General features: G+C 39.0%; 1 protein-coding gene across 1 annotated transcript in view; it reads right to left on the minus strand.

The window, feature by feature from the left end:
• The window catches only part of LOC111148909 (solute carrier family 4 member 4), a 348265-nt gene that overhangs the window by 86119 nt on the left and 234408 nt on the right, over nt 1-27738 (minus strand). Inside the window, exons 9-13 of the mRNA XM_022505690.1 lie at nt 21118-21205; nt 18691-18845; nt 17944-18063; nt 15395-15569; nt 1589-1722 (exon numbers count right to left, since the gene is read on the minus strand). Of these exons, the coding sequence (XP_022361398.1) occupies nt 1589-1722; nt 15395-15569; nt 17944-18063; nt 18691-18845; nt 21118-21205 (672 nt within the window). The remainder of the gene's footprint in view (nt 1-1588; nt 1723-15394; nt 15570-17943; nt 18064-18690; nt 18846-21117; nt 21206-27738) is intronic.

A 27738-nucleotide genomic window follows, 5' to 3' on the forward strand; every position in this document is an offset into this window, starting at 1 on the left:
AATTCTTTCCAATGTCCTGAGAATTATGACGGAGGAGGGATCTGTCGTGGTGAGCCAAGAAAATTCACATTATTTAAAATTTAGAACTTTAAATTTTCTTAAGATCCTTGCTGATGTCCTCAACCCAGCTTTCAAAACACAAATTTCAAATCCTCATTCCCTCCTCTGTCTTGGGATTGTTTTTGATAGCTCAGAGTACTAGCACTTAAGTCCATGAGGTATCATGTCGGTAATAAAATTTCCAATAACAAAATCTTAAAAATTGTGTAACAATAGAAGAATACAGAAATTCCAACAAGGAATGCCAGCAAGTCATATAAAATGCTTCAATCTACCTAAAGGATTGAGATCTGCTGGGAAAGGCAATTCTCTCTGTGAGGTATCAAGTTCATTAGAAAGAGGCCAGAAGACCCAATTTGATTTTGAATCTATTTGTGTGCTAATGTGGTCACTTGGATAATTCTCTTAACCTGATTTTCTCCTTCTTAAATTGATCCATCAATTTCAAAAAGAAAATGTGATAGCACAATTGTTATGTCCAATAAGAGTGTCTAGTGACTCTGTAAAAGAGGCAGAAAGTGAAGCAGGAGTTCAAATCCCAGCCCTACCTACAACAGATGATGGAGCCTTCAGCAATGCACTTACCTCTCCCTGCCTGCTTCCTCATCTATAAAACAGGGTACGGTCCGTCCCTCAGTACTGCTGCAGGACTCCAATGAGGGAGTACATCTAACACACTTAGGGTAATACTTGGTGCCTTGGTACATGATCAGAGCTCAACAAATGCTATTACTCAGCTGACTCTTGAAACGCATCTTTAGTTAAGCACACCGAGATGAAGGTTAGGAACAGTGGATCACTGGAGCAGCTAGTTTCTTTCATTAGAGTCACAGGACCTTGCACAAGACATTGCATTTCTCTAGTGTGAGTCAGGATCATGGCAGGAAACAGAGGGCATTCTCCAACGGGTTTGTGAAGAAAACATAATAAATTGGCTATTTACAGAGCTGTCAGTAACCGAGAATGGCAAGGTGCTCAGGGACTAGCAACATCGGGGGGCCATTTTTACCTCCTGGCTTGGAAAGGCCAGGGAAGGACTGGAGTCACCCGACGCTGGAGAGGCCTAGAACCAGGTCTGAGGAGGCACCTTACAGGGGTGATACTCAGGGGACAAAACCCTGCAAGACAGCAGTGTTAACCAGGGACAGGGAAGTGCAGGGAGGTAGATGCACACCCCGACTTCTCCCCCTCCCTGTCCTACAGATGCACTACCAAGCCCAAGACGAAGCCAGCAGGAAAAGGAGCCTTAGTGCTGCGGTCCACACTGGGGTCAGCCCCAGAGGCCCAAAGCAAGACTAGAAGGGCAGAGAATGATGATGAGGGCAAACAGAAAGGACATCACGTGGACCTCAGCTGGATCGAATGTAAAATGAGCGTTGGAATACCCCATCTTCAAAGGCCTTTCAACCTCCACATCTTAAAATTCCCACATTCTAATCGACCTAATTATGATTCTATGCTCAACCTAGACGATGAATGCTCTACAATTAAACAGTCCTAATTTATCATTAGATATGTATATACATACTTGCTGAAATTAAATAGAAGCCTCTCGAAAACTAGAACAGGCCCCGTGCTGCTCAAAATCGTGAGGGGCTGACCAGCGAACAGGCAAAAGATGGCTCCAGAGACAGCCGTGCCCAGGAAGCTCTCCAACACGCCCTAATGGAAAGAAAATAAAGCTGTTAAAAGAAACGTCTTTTTTCTTCCCATGCGTGATGTCACTAGGGAAATTGAGCACATGAACATGCTATTACAAGGGCCATAGCAAACGTAGCAAATAGACGTGAAGAAATAGATTCTTCCCAGTATGAACATCCCCATTAATTTCACCATACGATTTAGTCACCCCTCCCTACTCCAAGGGTCGCTGACCTACTCCAAAGAACTGTGGCGACGATATTGACTGGTGGCTGACTACAGAAAACAAAAGGGGACTCTGATCCACTCTAAAACTGCTACCTGAAGCTTCTGCATGTAAAAGCACACTATGCAACACCACCACGTGGGCAGGAGCGATTCAGGACTTCCGGGGTTACCTTCAGTCTTTGTTTCAGCCTGATTTTACCTTGCACATAGCAAGAACTTATAAGTAGTTACATTTTTTAAAAGATTTTATTTATTTATTTGACAGAGACAGAGAGAGATCACAAGTAGGCAGAGAGGCAGGCTGAGGGAGAGAGCGAAGGAGCCTCCCTACTGAGCAGGGAGCCTGATGCGGGGCTCGATCCCTGGACCCTGGGATCATGACCTGGGCTAAAGGCAGAGGCTCAACCCACTGAGCCATCCAGATGCCCCAAGTACTTACATTTTATACCCCAAAGCTATTTTTTCTAAAGGAAAGATTTGAGAGGGGAGCAACAGGGGCAAAAAAAAAAAAAAAAAAGTAATCCCAAATAAAAAAAAAAAAAAAAAAAAATATATATATACATATATATATATATATATATATATATATATATATATATATAAAATTACCTATTGCTTGTCCAATGTAAACTTATAGAAGAGCTTTAATTCATTTTAGAGGAAATACATGGGTAGGGACACAAATAACTAAATCTTTGTGGCCATACCTCCCTGTAGTTATCCCTCTGGAAACTCAACCCATTGTTTTCCTTTAGCCAAACAAGAACAAGGAAACATGAACCATGAAGCATCATTGAATTAAAAGATTATCCTGTCATCTTATTGTAAGTTATTACTTAATCATGTCATTTGGGACCAATGCCTCAGATGACAACAAACTAGCTCAAATCCTCTACTTTTCATCAGTTCAATTTTAGTTAGAAAAGCACATGTTTATTTGTGAGAGGATCCTCTTCTAAACTTGAAATAGTATTCTATCAAGGGATGACTTTTTAAATATAAAAAGATGACAGAGTCCCTTTATTCATACATAAGGGTATACATTTAAACCATAAAACTTGTAAGATAAACATTTTTCAAATGAGTAAATATTCTATAGCTTTAAAAGACATATATATATATATATATATATATATATATATATATATATATATGTAATGGTAGGTTAATTTATATAATAGAGCCAAATTATGTGATCTCTATATGTGTATACTAAAACAAAATGGTGCCAGGAATATCTTCCTCTCCAACTGAACAATAAGTTACCTGTTCATAGAAATATGATTTATGTTTACATAAAACAAGTCATCTCTTAATCTAAACCACCCTCTGTTTGGAGCAGAATGGATTTCTGGGTAATCTGAGACACCACTCAGTTATTCCCTGCCCCCGCCCCACCAAAGAGTTAACCTGTTAGTCAACATTCACTCTCCACAGCCCTGAAACTTCTCCAGCAACTTTTACTCACTTATCATAAAATATAATGAAATGATTACACAGTCATTGTTTTTTAAAATCAAGTTACAGTTACGGAATAAATAAGTCACGGAAATAAAAGGCACAGCATAGGAAATATACTCAATGATACCGTAACAGCATCGTATTTTGACCGATGGTAGCTACAAATTGTGGTGAACACAGCATAACATATAAAGAAGTTGAATCACTATGTTCTCTCTACACCTAAAACTAACATAACACTGTATGTTGGCCAAATTCAAATTTTAAAAATGTTTAAGTAAAAAAAGTTTAAATATCAAAATGGAAAAAAAAATCCACTTACAGAACTTAAATACACTAAGTGCTAGACCTACTTAAAAGCCATCCTAAGAGACGTTTATTACTATGATTACTCAAAATATTTTTTTCCCATTGCTTCAGAGCCAGCAATATCCTCTTTAAAATGGCACTGGCAATGGCACACCCTCCTCTTTGAAGGGTAGAGTTCAATTCAGAAAGCAGGTAAGAATCCTTTAGAATAGCACTAGATCATAATAATGGGGTTGGGGTGTGGAAAGGACAAAAAAAAAAAAGGTTGACAAATAAGACTGGCTTCTCACACTGTGAGCACCCACATTCTGAAACACTTCAGAACCATTTCTGTCTAAGAAGTCTAGGCTAAAAGCCTGGCAGGAGGACACCCAGTTTCCATGGATGTGAGCTCCACGGCATGACTGAAGAATGCCGTCTCATTACTTTACAGCCATGCCATACATAATCAGGGGATCCACCTCGTTCTTCTTCAGAAGGACAGAATGAAGAATAACAAGCAAGGCTGGCAGAACCAGGTCTCATTTATGCAGAGAAGAGACTCCCTTATGCCCAACAAATAGTTCTGACCGCTTACCTGTGAAGACATTGAGATTCAGAAGAGTTAAATGGTATGAACAAATCCATATTCAGTGTGGCACAAGTGTATGGAGTATGGGTACCTACCCAACCACAACCCCACCCACATTAAGGCTAGAAAGTGTATCCACAGCAAGGCTAGAAGGTGTGCCCTCCGCGGGGATTTTCGAGGACATGCAGTGTTTCACCTTCTGTGCATTCACACTGAGGGTTTTGTTTTTTTTTTAATGTCTTTTAATTTTTCTTTCTCCTAACTTACTTTAGCATGCATAACATGAAAGGGTAGGAGTGGAATGTTCCATGTGGCAGGACAAGCCATATTCTGGGCATAGAGGACAGGCAAAGTGACTGCATCATTCTTTATCAAGCACGGGAAAGTACCTATTTCCCATGGCTACTGCAGGATCAAAATACAGTACAGCCTGGGTGTAAGAAAGAACATGAAGGAAGAAAAAAGAAAGGCGGGATTCAGAATTCTCTACTTGAAAAAAAAAAAAAAGAATTCTGTACTTGATTTGACATTGCTATTAATCTCTCTGAGGGCAAGCACAGGGTCTCCGGGGGCCTTCCTGTTTTTCTTCCTCCTATGAGGCTTTGCACTATCCTCCCATGTGCTCTGTAAGCATGAAGGAAATCTCAAGGAATTGAAGAAGAAATACACAAATCACACCCTAGGTTCCACTTAATCGAAGGTCAACAGCCGTTGTTGCTCACTCAGTAAAGATAACAATGAATTTCTTCCAAAAAATGGCTTTGATTTATGGAAACCATGTGACTGTTAAAAGGCAGATTATTTTTCTTTCAGTACTTGATCCTTTGGTAAGTGCTACAGTTTCCATTCTGTTGCTGACAATTTTGAAACAGAGACAGGTGATTTATTATATACACTGCACTGGAAACTTGCTTAAACTTAGAGATACTTGCAGCCATTCTGAGAAAGGAACTATTTTCACCACGTTTTGATATGTTACTCTTGATAATACAGAAATTTTAAAAATAATCTCAGGCACTGAATAACTCCAGTTCAACTCACTAGAATTTGAAGCAATTTAGAAGGTGAACTATCAGAAACCCCTTTTCTGATTTATTATATTCAGGGTTCATGAAGATTAAAAAAGGAAAATAATATGTAGGTGTGTGTATTTTTAATTGCTGCAACTCATAGAGACACTTTTAACCCTGATTTCTCCCTGCCTCTATTATTTTTCATTCAGTTCACGAGACTGCGTGTGGCTGAGCTCTGAGGTGTGGCGGAATCAGGCAGCACAAAGTGTCCCAGCTCCATTTTGCTTAGGCTTTCATCTCCTTCCATTTCTGATGAAGAATCCCCCGCCGCTGAGGAGCAGAATGAGCAAAGAACCAGCAGTCAGGAAATCTGGAGTCTAGACTTTGTTCTGTCACCAAAGAGCTGGCGATCTTGGAATATCACTTAAAGTTTGTCGATTCTAGTTTCTTCATGTAGGAAACACGGGGTTGACACAGTTTAACAAGGGACTCTGAAGTCAAAAAACATCTCAAAGTGAGACTAGGCTCTACCATTTACTCAATCAATGACTTTAAGATATAACAGTTGTTATACATATTAGATAATACATGTAAAATGTTTAGCATAGTCTTTAATATATAATACATTTTTTATGAACAGTAACACAAACATAAGGTATTTGTTTAGATAGAAGAGAGAAAGCTGATTTCCAACATCTGCTCAAGGTGGCTCGGCATAAACAGAACATCCTGGAGTCGGGGATATCTGAATTAAATCCCAGGTCCACCAGTCACCAACCTCTCCACAACCTAATTCTCTCTTCTGTAAATCAATTGCTATTTCACAGGCAAATTATGTGGACTAAGAAAGACAATCATAGATAAAGAGCTAAGAATAGAGATACAATAAAACATGGGTTTTCTTTCCTTCTCTAGTTCTCATCCCCTTCTTTTCCCAGCCTGCCTCTATTATTCCTCTTTTCATCAAAAGAGGGAAAAGATGGAGAAAGTCAAAAGGAGTGACATGAAAGGAAAAAAATGAAGACTAGTCCTCAGAAGAAATGGGGGGACCTCTTTAAATCTTCAATATTTCCCCAAACAAATCCTAAATCAACAGAAGCCTTCAGGAACAACACTACAGCCATTGAAAGTTGCTTCTTTTCATTCCTTGTGTTACTAAACACATGGAATTAGCTATAATAAGACAGAATAGTTTGTTTTACTTTACAGCCATGAAGTCAAAACCCACATCCCAAACAATTTATGAACATCTTTCTGCTTCTATCAGGATTTGAAGTTAAACCAAAGATGGTCCTTATTTTACAAAACAGCCAAGAAAATCAGCACAAGTCCATGATAGAAAAATCAAGCATAAAAGAAGTTGGACCATAAGAACAAGATTCCTAAAAACAAAACAAAACAAAATTCAACCCTAATTGGTAACACCAGCATTTTAGGTCTTGGAGCCACCAGTGATCAGGGACCCAAGGCCACCATGCCTGTCAGCACCAATGTCCAACAAGCACATTCAAAAGATGATGAAAGATTAAAAATTTTAAAAAATTATGCTGTCAACTTTGACTTTACTGCAATTCAGTATCTTCACAGAACACTAAAGAATGACCCTTCTTGTTTTATGTCTTTTTCATTAAGGAATTCATTATTTAGAATAATCATCACAACCATTTAGGGAGTGTGGACAGCAGTAACAGGAGACAAGCAGCACAACTGCCCAAGCAAACAAAACATTTTCTATGTCTTTGACAATTTTCAACCAAGTAAAACTTGGAAGATAAAATATTTTGGTGGCAGTAAATGATAAAGTATTCACTGACTTAATTGTAATATTTCAAGCTTCTCAAAAGAAACTCAACTGTTTCTAACCATAAAAAGAGACCTCAGCCCGTGTTTGTGGTAATTTATACAAACTGTGTAGAATGTTGAATAATAAAATTAAATATCTCTAGCTCCGTCTTTGAATCTGAAAGTTAGCCAAAAAAAAAAAAAAAAAAATGACGCAGGGGTGCCTGGGTGGCTCAATGGGTTAAAGCCTCTGCCTTCGGCTCAGGTCATGATCCCAGGGTCCTGGGATGGAGCCCCGCATCGGGCTCTCTGCTCCGCAGGGAGCTTGCTTCCTCCTCTCTCTCTGCCTGCCTCTCTGCCTACTTCTGATCTCTGTCTGCCAAATAAATAAATAAAATCTTTAAAAAAAAACACACACACACAAAATGACACAGCCTAATGCCATTTAGACATAGCCACTGGAAATAGGCAGGCGGACCTGAATTATCTACAGGAGTTCTGATGGCAGGTCCCCAGTGGAAAGCCAAGCCACATGATTAGAAGTAAAGTGAAGAAATAATGCAAGTCTCTAAATCAAATTTGGGTCACATGACAATTAGACGGGAAGCTTTTTTTTTTTTTTTTTTTTAAAGAAAAAAAACCCAAAGACTGATTCTTTACCTCTACCTTGAACAATTAAGTCAAGATCTCTGAAGATCTGGCCTGGGGAATCAGAATTTTTTTTTTAAAGTTCCCCAGGTGATTCTCATATGGCTCAAATTTGAGGAGCACCCATTCAAAAAATCTCCCTTCCTCTTTCCAAATCAGAACCACCTGATAGCATTTGTTAAGGTCCAGTTACACAGACCATTCATCTACACTGGGGAAGAAGACTGGAGAACCAGCCTTCATTGTTTATTTCACCTGTGTAGCTATAGCCCATACATCAGTGACCTCTGTCCTGCCAGATCTCAGCTGTGAAACCCTTACTGTCATCTATTCTGCCTAAAAGTGCTTTGTCGCCATAAACAGGATTTCTCTTTACACTGCCCAGCAAGAACTGAAGAAAGAGGTAAGGCTGAAAGACAAATTAGCTCCCTGCTTGAAGAAAAGTATGAGCCAAAACCTTCACCAAAGAGCCACAACTCCAAGGCTGATAGAATGGATGGGCAAGGTGGGGAGGCTCTATGATATTTTTTGGTTTGAAGAGCTATGATTATGTGCCTGGATCATCTGAAGTGCCCAAACATCAAATGCTAGGACAACCTTACACAAAAAATCAATTCCGGATGGATAAAAATTTAAATGAAAACATAAAAGTACTAAGATATGTGGGTAAATATTTTTCTAATCTTGGACCAGGAAAGCCTCTCTCAGTATATAATGAAAATAAAATCTATAAAAGATTAAAGAATTTGACTACACAAAAATTAATATCTGTATAGTGAAAGAAATCAAAAATAAGTGAAAAGACACAGGATAGATCTGGGAAAATATATTTGTCATATTTCTGATAAGAAAAGAGAAAATATATTATTATACAGAGTTCTTATGAGTCAATGAGGAAAAAAACAAATGCCTAAAAGGACAATATTCAAAGGACACAAATACAAACAAGTATATTAACAATTGACAAGTCAAGAAAAATGCAGAAGGATATTCACCCTCACTAAAAGTTAAAGAAATTTGAAATGACTATGAATGAGGTATCATTCTCAACCCACTGAATGGCAAAAATGAGAAGAGGGGACAAAATCTTGTTTTTGCAAGAGTGCATATAAGTGGGCACTCTTGTCCATTATTGGTAGAAGTATAAACCGGTATAACCTTCTGTGAGTATAACTTAAAACAAATATAAAAAAATAAAATAAGCCTATCCTGCAAACATTCTGCTAGGGATTTTACTCTAAGGAGAAAATTACAAAGAATGAAAACACAGTTAAACACCAAAGTTTGCTTATAAATGAAAAAATCTGGGAAAACTGAAAATGTACTAATAGGGGATTTATTAGGTAAATTATAGGACATGCATCATCATGTGTATAAAGAGCTGCAGTCTTAAAGATAATGCTCAAGATGCACACTAAAGTGGAAGAACTTCCATGAAAAGCTAGTCACGTTATGAAACAGCAGGTATATGATCTCATTTATATACACTCTTACACATCAATCTACCTGTTTACACATGCATCGCAAGATACACAAAAGATGTTCACGAAAATGTTAATAATGGTTATTTCTGAGTGATGAGTTTAAGGGCAAACTACTTTTTATTGTAGTTTTTCTGCATTGTTTGAATTTTTTACAACACAATTGTATCTTATTAAAAATAAAGGTATTTCAAAATAATTTCAAGACAAACACAAGGTAGTTTTAGAAGGTCACAACATTTGGGATCACCACCCTGCCCAAATCACTATCCTCTTCTAATCACCAAGAAAACAGAGTTGACAAAGGTCTTTCAGTTGAAAAGCCAACCAAATATGTTCTGGTAAGTGAAAAATTTGGTTACATTTGACTTAACCTTAATCAAACAGGCTTAATTCAGAACTTGTACATGAAGTGAAGTAAATTCTTTAGCTAAGTTCCTTCCTAGGAGAAGGAACAGCCAGCATACACATTTGAGGCAAGAAAGCAATGGGAGCCCCTTACTTTGTCACTAATACACATTTATATTTTTTAAAGACTGTACTTATTTATTGGAGAGGGAGAGAGAGCACAAGCAGAGGGAATGGCAGGCAGAGGGAGAGGGAGGGACAGACTATCTGCTGAGCAAGGAGCCTGATGTGGGGCCCATCCCAGGGCCATGGGATCATGACCTGAGCCAAAGGCATATGCCTAACCAACTGAGCCACCCAGGCACTCCAATACACACTTGTTTTGACTACCCAAACAACTCACCTATATCATTCCAACAGACTATCTCTCCCTAACTTTTAAAAAACTCTCCTATGTTTCTGAAAGACTATTTCAGGCAGATTAACATATCACCTTCCATTTCCACCTCAAGAAAGAAATGCATTTTGGTGCCCAAGTGCAACATTTAGGGAAGCTGAAATTCCTATACTTTCCTCACTATAATGAAGCAATTGCTGTTATAAAGTACACATGATAAACTTCATAAAGAAGTGTCTATCTTACAGAAGATCTATATGAAGAAGAAATGATACATTTCCAACCTCAGCAGATTGATTAAATATTCTCAGCACAGCAGTATGTTAAAATAAAGCTTTAAATTTGGAGATGCCAGCTATAAATGTTCCTTATTATGAGACAAATTTCCTTAAAATGTGCTCTGTTAGGCTCCATAAATATCACAAAATTCACAGAATTCTAAAAATCTGACTATATCCTTTTGCTAAAAGGTTTGTGAAAATAGGATTATATTTACTCTGGGGAAAGAAATTAAAATTACTTTCTTCACTCTAGACTATACTCAGTCATTCACAATCAACAATGTGGATTTGAGCTAAAAGATTTTTTTTTTTCTGTGTTCCATAAAGCTAAAAACAACTTTAAAAAACACAAAGACTTGCCACAGAGTATCAAAAAGTGTTCGCTGTATGGGTAACTTGCCCATAGACTAAGCTATCCATAAATATTTGTTAAATCAATGTTTAACAATTTAATCACACGTATCTCAAAGAACAGAACAGTGAGCCCGCCTGGCAACCAAGAATATCAATGCAGTGCCGTGAGTTGGATGCATGGTCACAGAGCTGAGTTCTGGAAAGGACACGCTTCTAGGATGGTGAGGCTGAAAACCCTTTGTTTACTTCAGAGTACTGCAAGGGGACCAGAGCATTATTACAGTGGGATGGACTGAGAAGGATAATAAGAGTGTTGCATGTTTCCCGGACCTCAGAAACCACATGCTCTAGTCCTTTGTTGTTGAACCACAGGAACAGGAAATAGGCACAAGCCAGGGCTGGATCCTAGATAAATCTAAAGGCCAACTCTTGGCCAAGTGGTTCAGTCAACCCAGAGGCCCAAGCTAAACTTTACTGTCTATACCTAAGGAATCAATGAACACACCCTCTGAAAGCCTTAGAGTCCTCTCAGAGCAGCCTGATGGGTCCAATGAGTGTGCCAAGTTGGGAAATTTGTAGTCATCTAGGAGGCCATTATCAATTGATTATAATGGAAGCCGCTGTAGCTTCGACAGTTCCATTTCAACTTGGGTCCGTGGGAAACGATCCATATGGCTCCCAAGATCTGCTTCTAATGATGTGAAAATAGACAGACACACAAGTGTGTATGTGGGAATACTAAACATACATCTATTTTATTACTATTAATATTCATTATAGTTAATATTACATATATAGATTTCAGCTCTGAAAGAAATGCTTTAATGTAAATTTCTGTCTTCGAGCAGGCAAGACCTCCTGCACAGAAGTTGGCAGAAGAGTTTGCTTAAACAACAACAGTGCAGTGACTCATCTGTGTTTTCACAACATGTTTGCACCAGCACCCATGTCTATTTGTAGCCTGACAATGAAGGCCGTATTTGTGAACCATCTCTGAGCTGTCTGCCTTTAAAAGCAAGGACACTCTTCTCGGTTGACTCATTTGAGCTACTTGGGCTTTTCAGAATAACCCGCTGCCACATTATAAAGGCATGTGATATAACTGAAGATTACTTCAGGCTATGCCAATGTTCTGCTTAGTCTTGATCTAGTGTTTCGAAAAGCAAATAGACCAAGGGGACTTTATCCCCTAAATAAGCCTACTACATTCCACTACTGGTACCTCTTGGGGACACAGAAAAAGAATGCCTTATCAACACCCTAGACTGTAAACACCATCAGAGTAGGGATTCTTATCTATTTTGATCACTTATCTGTATCCCCAGCACTTTAAAGAGTGTCTGTCACACAGTAGAGACTCAATAAATATTTGCAAAGGAATAAATCAGCCTCTGCCATGCACCTGGGAAATGATCTGAGACTTAGCACCAAATCCATACAATATTTTGTTGTCCTGATGCCCCGTCAAGATTTCTCCTGCTAGAGCATCAGAACTTCTGTATACTCAAGGACATGCTCTTTCAGTACTGAGATGCTTTCCAACACATTAAGTCACCTTACTCTCTAGTCCCTAAAATAGATAAAACCAATAAAAATCTCAATCTGAGTCATCTACCACTGCAAGCAAATCTAGAACAATGACTACAGGTAAAATGTTTCCTATTAAAATACTGGGATATGTAAAATCACTGTAAAATGACTGAGTTGGGGAGGGGAAGTGTGGCACCCTAGCTAGTCAGTTCCAGTTATACAGATCATTTTAGATCTATAAATCCAGAGCTTGGCTCTATACACCTTCACTAATAGCACTAGTTTCCCCAAAAGAAAGAGATTATAGACTATTCAGTTCAACAAATATATATTAACAATCATTAATGTCTTATCCTTCTTTTTCAGTGTTTCTGCCACCCACCATGACTTCTCCAAGTACCAAATCGCAGTACTTGCCCAATACGTTCTTCAAAGAAAAAGACAGGAACTGAGAGAAAAATAGACACTTCAATATTTCCAAAGACCTAAAACACTGAGTTCACAGTTTCAGTGAAATTATCAATAGGGGTTACAAAATCTATCAATAAAATAAGTAGAATATGTCTGGCAAATATCCTCCTAGGTTAGAAGCTGATTCACTGAATTAATTTATATATGGGAATATGAAACATACATGTATTTTATTATAATTAATATTCATTATAATTAATATTACATATATAGGAGTACCTCCTAGGAGTGACACCCAGCAAATGGTCCTTTTAGCAGACAACCTAGCATTCTGATGAGCTGAAAGCATTTATGTTTCTCCTAAAGGCTGCAGAACTCAGAAAACTGCTTACTCTACCAGCAAGGCCCATCCCATGACATTCCTCACAGACGAGATACCCACAATAACTGCATATATTATACAACAGAATCCTTTACTTTCTCCCAAACTTGCATATATGGAAATTAATTCACCTCGGAGAGATCAACAATAGACTTTAACAGATTTCTTCCTCATCTCAGATGCGGCATTTTAAAGCTACGTCTTATGAAGCTGGAAAGGGGTTCAACTCAGTTTAAAAAGCCAATTCATTAACATTTAGGAAGTGTTGTAATTTCTCCATCTCTATGAAAAGAACATTCACAGAAAGCTACATGTTGAAAAATTATCTGCACAAGAAAGTCTCCATCTATTCTGAAAGACAGAAAGAACTTAGCTTGCCACTCTCTCAAAATCACAGCTTTCTTTCATTTTCCTAACGTGGCTGCCTGTCTTACGTTCTTCGTGCTGGCCTCATGGTGCTTCCCCAGTCTCTCTTCTCCACTTGTTTTCTTGAATAATCTGATTTAGTTATCATTATGCTATCACTTGGAGGAAGAAAACTGCACAATCTGGATATAGAGCAGACTTAAAAAATACTATCACTGACATCACTGTTACAGTTTAATTTATTCATTCTTATCTTATGAATAAGGGGAAAAACACCCCATCAGTATATTTCATCTTTTTGTCCTACCACATTTGGTTTCTATTCCCCACACGGCAGGTCTCTCCTGGGGACATAACACATAAGCGTTTCCTGGCCAGTGTAATGTTATTTTTTTAAATGTTATTTAGCTCCAAATATTTAAAAAATCACTAAATTTCACATAAGAAGATTTGAGTTTTCAGCCTCTTTTTGAAAATCAGAAAGTGAAATCATACTGAGCACATATTCACATGAAAACAAGCAAAGCTGAGAAGCCACTGGCCCCTTCCAACAGGGCATGGGCTCTCAAGGGTCACCACATTCCCAGTTATGAGAAAGCCAAGCTAGCCACGTGGAAAAGTCATGGTCAGAGTCCTTAGTCCCCAGCTTTTCCAGACATCCCAATCTAGGCACCAGACCTGTGACTAAGAAGCCTTTGGGTGACTCTAACCCCAGCTGCCGCCGCACTACAAATGTGTGAGGCCAAAGAGGGAGCCACCCCAGATGAGTCCGCCAACCAACCCCAGAAACCTGAGAGAAGCATAAAGTGGCTGTTTCAAGCCTCTAGGTTTTGGGTCGATGTGCTATGTGATAGCAGATAAGGGTTAAGAGATAAAAACGCTCTTCACTGACTAAATACAATGGTTTAAAGTGACTTCCCCCTTGTCACTTGGGCCAACATAGATGTCCTATGTCCTCTCCATCACGTTTTTGTGTTTTGGCAGAATCTAAAGCATGAAGATGCACAGAAAAGAAAACAAAGGCAGAAGAAAAGCAATCTTTTGGAATCAGCTGTATTTTTTTTCTTTAATAAGCTGGCTGGCAACACTGACGAATGTCACATAGGTTAATCAATAATAAGCTCGAGTAGAAGGACTGGGTTTGGAAAGGGCTTGAATCTGCTTCTTTTCATAAGAATATCAGCTTCAGGAGCACCTGGGTGGTTCAGTCAGTGAAGTGACTGACTCTTGGTTTAGGCTCAGGTCATGATCTCATGGGTCCTGGGGCTCCACGCTGGACAGGGAATCCGCTTGAAAACTCTCTGCCCCTCCCCCACACATGCTTGCTCAAATATTCAAGCCCTCTCCTCTCTCTCTCAAATAGACCTTAGAAAAACAAAATACCAGCTTCACTCACTACTCCGTATTCAGCACCTAGCACAACGCTTATTTTTTTCTTAGCTTTGTACGTACTTTTCTGATTCATAGAGAGCATCCAATATATCTTTTCTACCACAAAAACTTTAGCTGTTACTGACACAAAAGGAAGGCAAATGGCACCCGCAGAGTAACCAACAAACTGTGCTTTGTACAAATTAAGTTAAGCCAGGGTCTTCACAGCTTAATGGCGGGCAGATTCAAGAACAGGAGAAAGGACTCTTAACTTCCATTCCTTAAAGCTGAGCTCTACTGATAGATATGCAAATTAGACCTCAAGCAAATCACTCAATTTTTTGATGACTGTTTGCTCATGTGTAAAATGAAGCTAATCACACATTCCCAGAAAGAGTGTGTTCATCAAGTTCAACAGAATATGGTCTGTGCGCTCAAGGTAGTAGGAGATCTAAACCTGGTGCCCCGCACAAAATTAAAGCAGCTGAGATGCTTTTGCCCAAACAGAATTGTATATCCGCATTTCCTTTCCTTCTTCTCCCCACTTGTGACTCAAGCCAGATTTCATCGAGCTATTTTTGTAATTACTAAAATGCTGGAAATATAGCAGCAGGCCAGAAGCAAAGTAAAATGCAGCATCCAGCAAAAGAAAGAAAATCACGCTGAGTAACTGAAAGGCCATCTGCTCCTCGCTGAGTTGGAGGGGTGAGGAAGGCAATCTGGGCTGTACTATTTGTGTCTTCCCCCAAACCAAACCCACCTGCATGTTGTCAGTGGCATCCCCAAGCAGTCCTCCAAAAGTGATAGCATTAGTTACAGTTGCCAGATAAATGAAGAGAATTGCTGAAAGCGCCTGAATATTTAAAGCATCATAAAAATCACTGGCGAAAAATGGTGCTTTCCTCTTTATGTCCTTAATTAGTCCACCACAGAACCTGGGCAGGGAGAAAGCAAACATGTGACAATGTAAAACAAATTGCCATCAAATTAACCCAGAGATAACTTATGAAGCCACAAAGAATTTGTATTCAAAGTGTTTGAATCAACAAGCTCTACTTAACCACTTCAGGGAAAACCAGAAAACTGTAGAATACATTTTCTTCTATCTGCCTCTGTTGTGGTCACTAAATTGGGTGTCACATTCCCTAAAAAACAGACAGTTGGTTTTTAGACGAGAGTGAATTGTGTAGATAAATTAAAATTTCTCACTGTTTGAAGAGAAACGTGTGAGCACAGCATGTAAGGCCCTTTATAATCTTGCCATAGTTTCCTTTCCGGCCCCATTCATCATTCCACAAGTGTTTACTGAGCACCTCCGATACGCCCAGCCCGACTCCGGGTGCTGGAGACGCACCAGGGAATGACACAACACAAACACCTGCCCGCAGGGATTTTGATTTCTAGATGGCGGACAGACAACAGAAGTCAAATTCACGGTGCTAAAAATCAAGGTAAAAATTAAGTGGGGAAGACGGTTATGAAGTGCTAGAGAAGCAATGGCTGAAATATTAGAGTGGCCAGAACGGACCTCCAAGTGGGGGACTTTGGGATAAGGTCCCAGAGGAATGAAGGGAGGAAGTCAGGCCAGTATAAGGAGGAAGAGCATTCCACATGATACATGAATAGGTCAGCGGCCTTGTTTGGGCATCGGTCCACCTATCCTCCCAACCAAACCTCAAATCTCAGCTTTCCCCATGACCTGCCTGCCGTCTAGGAGGCCCACCCTCCTAATTCAGCAGCTCTCTGAAGTCCTGACCCTCCACTTAGAGCTCAGATTTCCACCACAGGCTATCATACTTTATCAGGACTGTTGGCGGCGGGGAGGGTAGGCGGAGGGGCTTCTGGCCCTCACTGCCCTCAGTGGTCTACTTCCGTTTTCTTGGTAGGCACAGGGCTGAGCATGGTACCGGGCATGCTGCACACACTCAGTGCATTTAGGAAGAAGGGAAATATACAAGCATGGAATTCTATTATTTATTTATTAAATGAAGGAGTTGAATTTTTAAAGACATGATATAATTCTATATGTTGCATGCCAATGAGCTCATTTTCATAAAATTATTTTTAAACTGTCAAAGAAAACATATATAAGGTATTAATCCTATCATAATTACTATTATTTATCATTATCAAAACTGATCTTCCTAGTGACCTACACTTTGTAAAAGCAGTCGTAAAGTTAACAGCAGATAAAGCAAGGAATTCAGAAATCCATATTTCCTCTATTAAAATGTTTCATATATTGAAATAAACAAATAGAGAAAGAAGTTGAATCCTAGAACTCATACCTATAGAAAATGAAAAGGATATTCATACTAAAAATAGTTTGTGAAGAACTATTCAGGAAAAAAATAGGGGGAGAGAAGGTTTTGTGTTCTCTATTCTTTAAGAAAAAAGGGAAGGGAAATAATGTCCCCTCAATTTCAGAGAGAAACCCAAGCAGTCATCAGAGGAATAAAATCATTTTATTTGGATTCAACTGCATATTAAAAAGGCATACTTTTGTGTTTCAAAAAAACCCTTGATGTCCTTAAAAAGTTCTATCTTCATAAAATGAGTACCCTACTTAAAATTTTACTTAATCCAAAAGAAAATGGAAAATCTAACAGGGCAAAGAAAAGGAAGATGTATCATAAAAGGAGACTTACAAAAGCAATTGGAAAACCTGAATCCCCAACTGCAGGCTAGGAAGACCATGATCTGTGGGTCCTTCATGTCTATAACACGTTCCCCATTAGTAAGTAAACGTACAGAGAAGAGATGGAATCCCAAAAGCCAAATGAGGAAGACAGGCCCATGGCTGTCTTGTGGCCACTCACTCACACCCACCTGTAGGCCCGCTGACTTTCTAACACCTCCTCTCTCACTTCATGGCCTGGATGCCAACCCACCACATACCACAGGCTCTTTGCTGTCTCCTCTCCCCACCCCCAATCTGCTGGGTCTGTCTCCACACCACCTTCAGGACTTTCCTCACAGGCTACACTTCTCTGCAAAGCCTTCTCTGACCACCCTATTTAAATTGGAATACCTTTCTCCCATCACTAAACTCCCTACTTCTGCTTTAGTTTTCCCCCAGAAAACCATCACAAGGTATTTTCACCTGCTTAGTGTCTGTCTCCCACTCCTACAAAGGAAGACCCAAAAGGACATGGGGTTTTTGTTTAATTCAATGTTGTGTCCCTAGCGCCTGTGACTAATCAATATAAAGGTCTATTGGCCAGTGATTCAAATGCCAATAGGAAGATGAAGGGAAATTAAGATCTCAAGAGAGCCTCATCATGAATGTCAAAAGAATCCATCAGTTACCGTCCAGTTCGCTGCAATTCTTCACAATCTGCGTGTCCCCCTCCTCCTCCTCCGTGGCCTCCATCATGGGGTGTGTCCCCATTCATCTGAACATTCTCTCCACCTGAGTACATATTCTTTCTAAGCAAGACAATAGAAATCAAGAGAATTATGAGTTTATTTTATTCATCTGCTTCTTAGCTGTGTCATGCACTAGACTGATGAAGAGATTGGGAGAAAGGTCATTATATCCTTCTGCCACCCTGGCAGGCAATTCTTAAAGCGTTATATTTAGACAGAAGACAAATGACTGATGAATAAAAAGCTGAATGAGTTGTATATTATACAAGAGGAGAAACTGTCTCACCTAGAAAATAACAGATTTCCAGAAAATGACTTCTCCAAAATTATCTCACCCAATTTCTTGACCTCTTAAGTCTATAGGGACTCATCTTGAGGAAACCGATCTTTCTACACATAGAGGAAGTCCCCAACACATTCTCTCCAAAAATCTCTGCGGTGTATTCCAATATCACAATCTGAGATCTCTAGCTAGCAATCACCAAATAAAATAACAACATACACCATTCATTTTACAGTGTCAACGAAATGCCAAGCCAAAACACCTATGTGATTCCTTTGAGAGAATACATCAAGTTAAATGGGAACCTGAAAACACAGTATTAGGACAGTCACCTGACCCCATTTCTTTTTCTGCACACAGCCTCCTCCCCAAGGATGAAAACTCCCAATTGCCTGATAATTTACCTTTTGTCAGATGATGGAAGACTCTTGGGAGGCTCTATCCTGATTGCTGGATCCCATTCTCCAGGGGGAAGGACAATGACTTCATCTAGGAACTCGTCGATGCCAGCAATCAGGTCCTGCCTGTCTTTCGCTTTATAAGCAATGTCATGGAACACCTAAAGGATAAGAGATGTGCTGATTGACAAGAGAGCCCTCTATGTGCCTCTACATGCCTCACATGCCTCACAGCATGGTGAGCCTGAAAAGGGCAATCTATAATCCATTTTGATATTTAATATATATTCAGTATAATCATATTCTCATACTTCCTATCAGCTTGTCCCAAACTATTTTGCTATTCTGATTGTGAACCCAAAGAATATAAGTAGAGGCAGGAGAAAACAGCTGTGTTTCTTTTATATGTTTTTTATTTTTATCAATACTGCAACACCACGTTGCCTTTCATCTCCCACTGGTAGGCACCATTACTGCTATAGCTGCTGTGGAAGCCAGATGAAAATGGTTTGGAGAAATACACAAAAGAGTCATTCTCTGAAATCAAAACGACTGGGACAAACCATTGCTGGTAATTCAAAAAGGAAAAGTTCAAGCTGAGTGTTAAGATCGGGTTAAGACCCAAACATTGCAACTCTCAAACACACAAATAATGTCAGCTATTAAAGGAAGAAAAATCCAAGTTATACCAGTAACACATAAAGCAAAGGGCTTTAAGCAGGTGATCGTCTGTCTAACCTTTTAGCGAGGCAATAACTAAACCATTCAAGGCAGCAAATGCATCGTATCTTTTATATAGATAGCCAAAGAAGGAGCTTCCAGACGCACATAATCCTCTTCGCCAACCTTCCCATTCTTCCAACCTAGCTGATGATCTGAAAAGTCGTTTATACCTTTTCATACCTCATAAGTCAAATTCTTTAGTCTTCAGGAGAAAAGCTGGCTCCTGCTTAATATCCTTGCCTATGCCTAAAGACTGCTACTAAATCTCTTCTCTTCGACAAGAATTTTTTAAAAGCTGTCAAACAAATAATATGTCACAGTCTGGGGGTTATGAGGTTGAGGGCAGGGCCATCCACGGTGCCAGCACCTCGTCCGCCACAGGCACAGCAACTGCAGAGGCTGGAAAGTCAGAGGGTCACTCTTCCAGCTGCCCCCGAAGATAAGGACTGACAGTTTTGACCAATGAGATAGAAGGAAAAAGCTGTCTGGAAACCTTTAGGATACCTGTTAAAAGAGACAGCTCCTGCTAACATTCCAGCCCCCTTTTTCCTGCCTTGAATACAGAAGAGATGGCTGGGGCTGATGGCAGTAGCCATCTTAAGATGCCAAAGCAAGAGCCTTGGCTCTTGATTTATCATGAAGCGGTGACGTTAAACCAACTCTGGCCACTGCCTACCTCCAAATTTCCTGACATGTGTGTAAAAAAAAAAAAAAAAACCTGAATAGTTTAAGCCACTATAAATCAGATTTTTTTTTTTCTGTCACTTAGAGCCTAAAGCATTTCTCATTGCTACATCTTAGGCGGAAGGATTTTTTTTAAGAAAATATAAACATACAGAAATCAATAAAAGAACCCCCTGAGAGGCTTAGTTGCCTCAAGGGGGAAAACCAGCATAGCTATACATCAATGCTCTTGGTCTCACATTAAGCAACCATGTGAGTAATCACCAAGCTGAACTACCATAACTAAATGCCCTATTCTCCACTTAACACACGGAGAAGCTAACAATCAAGTAATAAAGCAAAAGTAAAACATCTGGGAAGATAGTAAGCTAAAAAGAAACAGAGGCAGAAATCAATGATCCCATATCCTAATTGTATTTCTCCTACTGAGACTAAGGTTTAGGGTTTCATTGTGTCTAAAACGTGTGTAACAACATTCAAGCTGTTATGAGAGTAAGGCTGTAATTCCAAAGTACTAGAGACTCTGCCGTAATGGTTGCTATGGCATTTTAGTGTGTGTATAATTCCTTCCCACAAGATAAGAAGACCATAAAAACAGGTACTTTCTGATACCTAAGAAAAAAATGCATGATCCATTTCATTATGCGTTACTTTATAGAACCCATTATTTCTGATGTGATATATGGACACCTGAACTCCCAGAATGAATATGTTAAACATTTTAAGAGATAAAGCTTAAATTAATACAGTGATGTGAACTTTTTAAAGAATATTTCACATACATCAGTTTGAAGAATTACAATGCTTAGAAAAAGAAAAGAAACTATATCTTGTTCCAGCATAATTTTTTTTTTGTTTTTGAAAACTGTATAGAGATCAGCTATCTGCCATGAATGACTGTGCCTCATGTCATAGAGAAGACTGGTAGCCACATAATTCTAACTGAATACATTGTGACAGCCAATTCACAGTACAAAAACTATACAAGTGGGACGTTCACGGATCACCATGTGCTGGACCGCCTACCTCATCAGACATCAAGGTGGCAATGGCTCTGCCAATCTCATGGTAGGACTTGGCTTTTCCCTTAGGACCTAAGAGAATGAACAAGAACCTAATGGAAGAGGAAAGAAGCAAAAGCTATAAAACACATTTCATCAAAGTTAATATACATAAAACTGAGACACGTTTATCTTGGTTGATAAAAAACACGGGTCTAGAATTCATCTTTAAAACAAAGACAATATTCTTGGTAATGCGACAGATGCTCTTTCAACAAACTGTTGTTTCTCTGGAGGCAAGGGAGAACTTCACATGGAAACCCTGAGATTTCCATTGAGTTACTGAGTTACTGAGTTACGTTGAGTTACTGAGCCAGAGAAATGCACTTTGGGAGTCATTCAATCTCCTTTTTTTAAACTTTCTTCCCTCTCCATTTCTACTGACTTTCAAAATTTTGAAGAAAACCCATTAAGCACAATAACCAGAAAGACTTAGGACATCTTCAGATTTCTCTGACTTTTCCTTACTCAATACGAACAATGACAAATGACCCTCTCCATACTTTTATGAAATATTTCTGCTCAGAAGTGACTGGAGGTCAGCAAAAACCAAATCCTCTATAAGTAAGCCACATGCTGACAGCCAAAGTAAAGAAAAAGAAATATGAGAGAAATATTCAAAATAAAGCATCATTCTCAGACGGTTAAAATTCTTTTCTGGGTGCCCTCGTTTTCCTTTCCAAACTTGTTTTCTTGATAATGCACACTCACTGCTCTATGGTAAGTAGGTCCTGAAATTTGCAATAATGAGCTTATCCGCACTTAGGTTGTGTCTTGACTAGGGAGGGAGAAACCCAGTAAGTAAGTGACTAAGAAAAAAATAAATAAAAGGCAACATGGATACATCTCTGCCTTGCTTATGATCATGGCTCACCTAATATGTAGACAATAAGGGCAATAAAAATGATCGTATCATGTTTGCTCAGCTTTTTAAAGCTTGCAAAGCATTTCACATTCATCACCTCATTTAAACTCCATATACCCTTTTGCAATAAGGATGTTCTCTTATTCCCATTTAATGGTGAGGATGCTGAGGCTCGAGGAGGTTGGTGGATGAGCCAAGATTGTGCCTAGTAAATGGGAGAGAGCAGACAGGCCTTCTCACCTCCAGTTCTTCTTAGCATACAATTCTGCCTGGTATTACCTGCCCAACCTACGACTTCCACGGGTCACCCTGGTGAAAGATGCTGTGGATACTGAGTTGGGAACAAGAAATCTTAGGTAAAATTTTATGGGACCAGGGACAGTGGGGGAATTGCTTAATAAAATTTTATTTTTTACTTATTTATTGATATACCTTACTTCATTTTTTAAAGATTTATTTATTTATTTGACAGGCAGAGATCACAAGTAGGCAGAGGCTGGCAGAGAGAGAGGAGGAAGCAGGCTCCCCGCTGATCAGGGACCCCGATGTGGGGCTCAATCCCAGGACCCTGGGATCATGACCTGAGCTAAAGTCAGATGCCTAACCAACTGAGCCACCCAGGAACCCCTATATGCTCCACTTTAAATAAAAATGGGTTGAACAGCAAGTATTCTTCAAAGTATTAGGGTTTGTTCCCAAAAGCCCTTGAATAAATAATTTCTTCTTTTCATTATAAAATTCAATCCAAAAGGGAAAGGGGAAAAGAATAGAAATTAAGAATATAAGAAGGTATCTCAAAGATTCAATGTTTTGATTTTATACCGAAATAACCATAAAACTGTTCAATACTTATTTGCTTAGAAACCAGTTCTGGCATGAGGCGGCACATTCACTTTCAAGTGTTATCACAATAGATGAAAAAGCAAAAGCAATCGGCAGGCACAAAAGTCTGCTCAAGTATGAAGGAAGTCATTATTAAAATTGGATTTTTAGTTCTTCTAATTCTGAAGTTCAGTTGATACTAGAACCTTTCTTTGTTCAAAGCTGGACCTAAATTGTATACCACTACATATAGTATTACAAAGTGCTTCCTTATGACAGTAAAATGTACTTTACTAAAGGGACAGATCACTGATTTGAGTGCAACACATGCAAAAAATATTGAACCACTAAAGCGAAATATAAATCCAGTTACAGATTTATATCAGTACTCATCACATTCCCCAGTCCTCCTTGCCTGTCTAGCAATGGCAAGGCATGTCTAGGCAAAGGGGACTGATGACTGAAGCTGGGTAGCAAGAGAAAATATCAAACACCTGGATCCTTTACCTGACACATTTTTAAATAAAGGGTTTCCTTTACCCACCATCTTTTGCTATTTTAATGTGTCTAAACATTAGTGTTTCAGTAAGACACAATATCTAAAATCTTTCCAGAACCACTCCGTACCTCTTCCTACCTTGCCCTATATCTCCATCACCATGATAGTTTACAAATACACATCATGGAAATAAATACACATGTATCAACTGACATGTGAATTAATTATCAGGTTGGCTATATGGCAACAAAGCCAAAAATACTATTTTGTTAGAAAGTGAGACAAATATGCTCAGTTATTGGTCATCCTCAATAAACTCTGGCAGATGATGGGTAACTATTCCAAGAGCTGGGAGAGTAATGGAGCCTCTAATTTAAGCCCTATGAGATGAGGGCATATGTTTTCTGCAAATATTTACTCTGGTCTCTGCTAACAGGTACCAAAGAACGAATGGAAGTAGTAGACCAATAGTGACTAAAATATATATTATAGGAATAAGCCCAATATATGAGAATTATATTATTTCGGTAACTTAAATATAAAGGTACAATTTCTCTTTCCTGGATAATGTAATTTTTCCTTTAAAAACCCAGGTATATATTATATGTAATATATAAATATTTATTAATACATGTATTTATTTATTTATTCTTTAATGGAGAATCAATTCTGCCCAACAGAAACAAAATGTTACATATCAGTGAAAATTTTCCATTACTCCAGTCAGAGACCATTCAATAAATTCAAACTTTTAAAATGATAGAGAGAAGAAATCTAGCCATCTGTAGGTAGCAGGAAACATCACCTCAGGTCAAGAATTTCCTCTGTAGGAACAGAAACCCTTAAGAACCCCCTAATTTGGACTGCATTGTTGAAATGGTGATGAGAGGTCTGGAAAACTAGCAACAGAGAACAACTCATCAAGTTGAAGTTCCCTCTGCCTGAAACATGTTCTTTTCCCTTTAACCCTCAAAGAAGCAAAAGCTGTTACAACTTTTATGATAAAAGTACATCTTGCCAAACTCAGCTTTTATAACATACTGAAAACTCCTTTCATGACCCAAGCTGGTTTTTGTCAATGGACAGATGTTATTTTTAACCAGAAGCTTTTTTCTTGATTAACAAATTAGAGTAAACATCACATTTGTGTGGCTGGAAGGGCACAGCCATGTTGACAGCTGGGGAAAATAAATTAATTTATGTTACTGAGTTCTTTTTATCCACTCATAACCAGAAATAAAGTCATAGTTAGAATTTTTGATAGTGCTAGTTGTCTCAAGAATCTGCATGAGGTTCCTCTACTCTTGTGAGCTTTTCCACAGACCTAATTATGCCTGAGGAGGGTGCCTCTAGCATTCTCCACAACAAAAATAAGTACCAGATGATCTCTGTCCGGAACCAATGGACTATACTCACATTCACAAAATAATTATAGGCAGAAACAGGGCATAATATCAGAAAAAGAGCCAGCCTTCCTAAACCACTCAATCTTTTCAGAAAGGATGTGCACCCCCCCTTCCTGATATATCACAGCTATTTCTAGAATAAACTCAGCATGTACCAATCCTTTACTCCCTGCTCTCAAAACAGCAGTGATCAAATAAGCCATTATTCATATTTAGCAGCTTTGGAAACGATGGCTAAACTGTAGCTTCCACAATAGATAAATGAGGACCACAAATGCACCATAACCAACCACATTACATATGGCAAGCAGCAGCTAGCAACTGAACTGTTGGACACGACAGGACTGAAGTAGTGGGATCTCCATCCCAATCCCCAAAATGAGATTTTCTATGGTTTTGATAATTAAGCACAAACTGCTGCTCTCGGGCACATCACCATGTATCACGTAAAATAATATTAACTGACACTGATATGGAAAGGGTAAACATCCTAATTTTGTAGAGGACCAGAACTTACTGAATAGTATTTGCCTTAAATGTAAAAATCAAGATCAGAAAAGAGCAAACTGATCAGGGTCTTTTATTTTTCTTCATGGAAAACCTTAATGTACTTTGCTCAAGTCCACTCTACATAGCTCCTTAGATTCTCCCCAAAAGCCTGGCTTCAAGTCGGAAATCTGCAGTTCTGTTTCTAGCACTGAATATGGTTCTCCTCGTTGCCTCCATCTCTCAGCTGTGAAATGGGAATAATACTCCTTATCCCCTACATCGCTCATAAATATGAGTGAGTGGCAGACTCCGTGGACAGACAGAAGATGACAGCGAGCCAAGTGTCCACAAGATACTGGGAGAATCATAAACCTATTCTATCAAGTCACCAAATATCAAAGAACAGTTTGTTTGCCTTCACATGGATGGCAAGAAGGGCCCCTAGGCAGGTAGCATCCACCCAGCTGGCACCAGTCCAGGTCCAAGCACCACGCTCAAGTACATTCAGCCAGTAACTAACTAGAGAACCTTGTTGCTACATATAGCTGCTAGATCCAGCTTCTCAAAAAGTGCATGGCCATAATATCACTTATTACATGTAGTAATAATAACAATCATAAATGTAAGAGCATAACTTTCTTCCCACTTCTCAAGGAAAAATGACATTTAGCAAATGTCCACAAAACCAGACTTTTCAGGTCTCCCCACAGTAGGACAGGGTAGCGCCTTAAAGCACACCACTGAGTACAGAGGCAGTCCTTCACAATAACTACCCAGCTCCTTGTGGGATTTCCTTGATTGGATTTCACAGGATGCAGCCATTGTAAATGGCCCCACATTACTCACACACAAAAAGGCTAATGAGACTCCCTACTCAGTGATTATAGCACGCACTGGTTCAGAGGACAGCAAATGGATAAAATTGTTTCCTGGAAAAATGTTAACATACTTGGATATATTGTTCAGATTATTGCCCTGAAATAGTTTTATGGCATTATTGAATTACATTCCCTTGAAATACCGAGCATCTTTTGTTCATTCAAATGATGCTGTATTTCACCTGTAGACTGGAAACACTCTCCTGTACAGAAGAAAAGAATAAGCCAGATGGGAGCAGATGATAAGAGAGATACACAAATGGTCATGATTGGCTGCACAATGAACTCCTGTTATTGTTAAATAAAAAGCCCTTTGAAATATTTTTTCTTGTAGCTTCTAGATAAAAGTAAGAAAAATGAAAATGCAAGAGCAACTTAACACTTCGTGACATTTTTTTTTTTTTCCTTCAAGCCCCAGTAAAATTAGTCCAAAGACACATGAAAGAAACCATAGGGGCACAAGAGCTGGACGTCAGCCATGATCTGAGTCAGCGAGCGGCCTGGCAGGTGATTGCTCAGGTAGAACTGCAAGGCTCGGCTGGAATGTTTTCAAGTGAACAACCAAGTTACAGAAAACATGAATTGTGATGATCCCATTAATTCAGTAAGATATGATCATTTTCTTTCCTTTGCCATTTGTCCACTGACTGCCTACTAGTGACCAGAAATAAGGAATAATCCTTATTCCCATTTTAAGTGTCTAGGAAACAGAAGAATAAGGAGAAAATACCTGTATGAAAAGAAAAAAATAGCCTGTAATCTATGGCTCAGGAGGCCACAAGGAAAGGTTCTCATTTCTCTCCCAACCTGGCTCAAAGCAAACCCGGAGCCCCTTGTCTCAGGGTATGAGGCTGAGACCATCTGAGATCACTGAGGAGGAGTCACAACCCTTCTTGCTCACGTGAGGAAACCTAAAAGAGATGGAAGTCACCTGTCCTTGCCCAGTACCCACAAAAAAGCACCCCCTTCACGTGATAATTTTATGATGTCAACTTGAAGATTACAAACTTCTCTTTAAATGCTTCTTTAGCACAAGCTGAAGTGAAGTATTAACTCCTGTTTACCTGTGGCACTCGGTAACTCTAGCTTCGAACTCTCGAGCTCAGCTGCAAGGTGGATAGACTGGTGCGGTGGGGACGTGGTCGTAATAATCCTAATACGCTCCCTTTTAGAATCAGAATTGATGTGATACAACACAAAATAGTAAAAGTGTGCATATTTAAGTGTGCAGCTTAATGATTTTTCTATGTGTGCGTATATATATACACGTAGTCACACACACACATATATATATATATATATACATACACATGTGTATGTGTGTATATATATGTTACCAATTATCTGATAAAATGTAGAGCAACCCAAAGCAACTCTGACCTCTGAAACATTTACCATCTATATGACATTGGACAAGTTACTTAAATTCTCAGACTCAGTTTCTTCATCTGTAAAATCCATATACTTATAGTTTAAACTTTAAAAATATTATTATGAGAAGCTGGCTCAGTCAGAGGGGCTCTTGATCTCAGGGTTGTGTGTTCAAGCCCCATGCTGGATGTAGAGATCACTTAAAATAAATAAACTTTAAAAATATATATATTACTGTGAGAATTAAACCAACTAA

This window comes from Enhydra lutris, unplaced genomic scaffold (assembly GCF_002288905.1).
Source record: "Enhydra lutris kenyoni isolate GAN:26980312 unplaced genomic scaffold, ASM228890v2 scaffoldscaffold21, whole genome shotgun sequence".
NCBI classification, from domain to species: domain Eukaryota; kingdom Metazoa; phylum Chordata; class Mammalia; order Carnivora; family Mustelidae; genus Enhydra; species Enhydra lutris.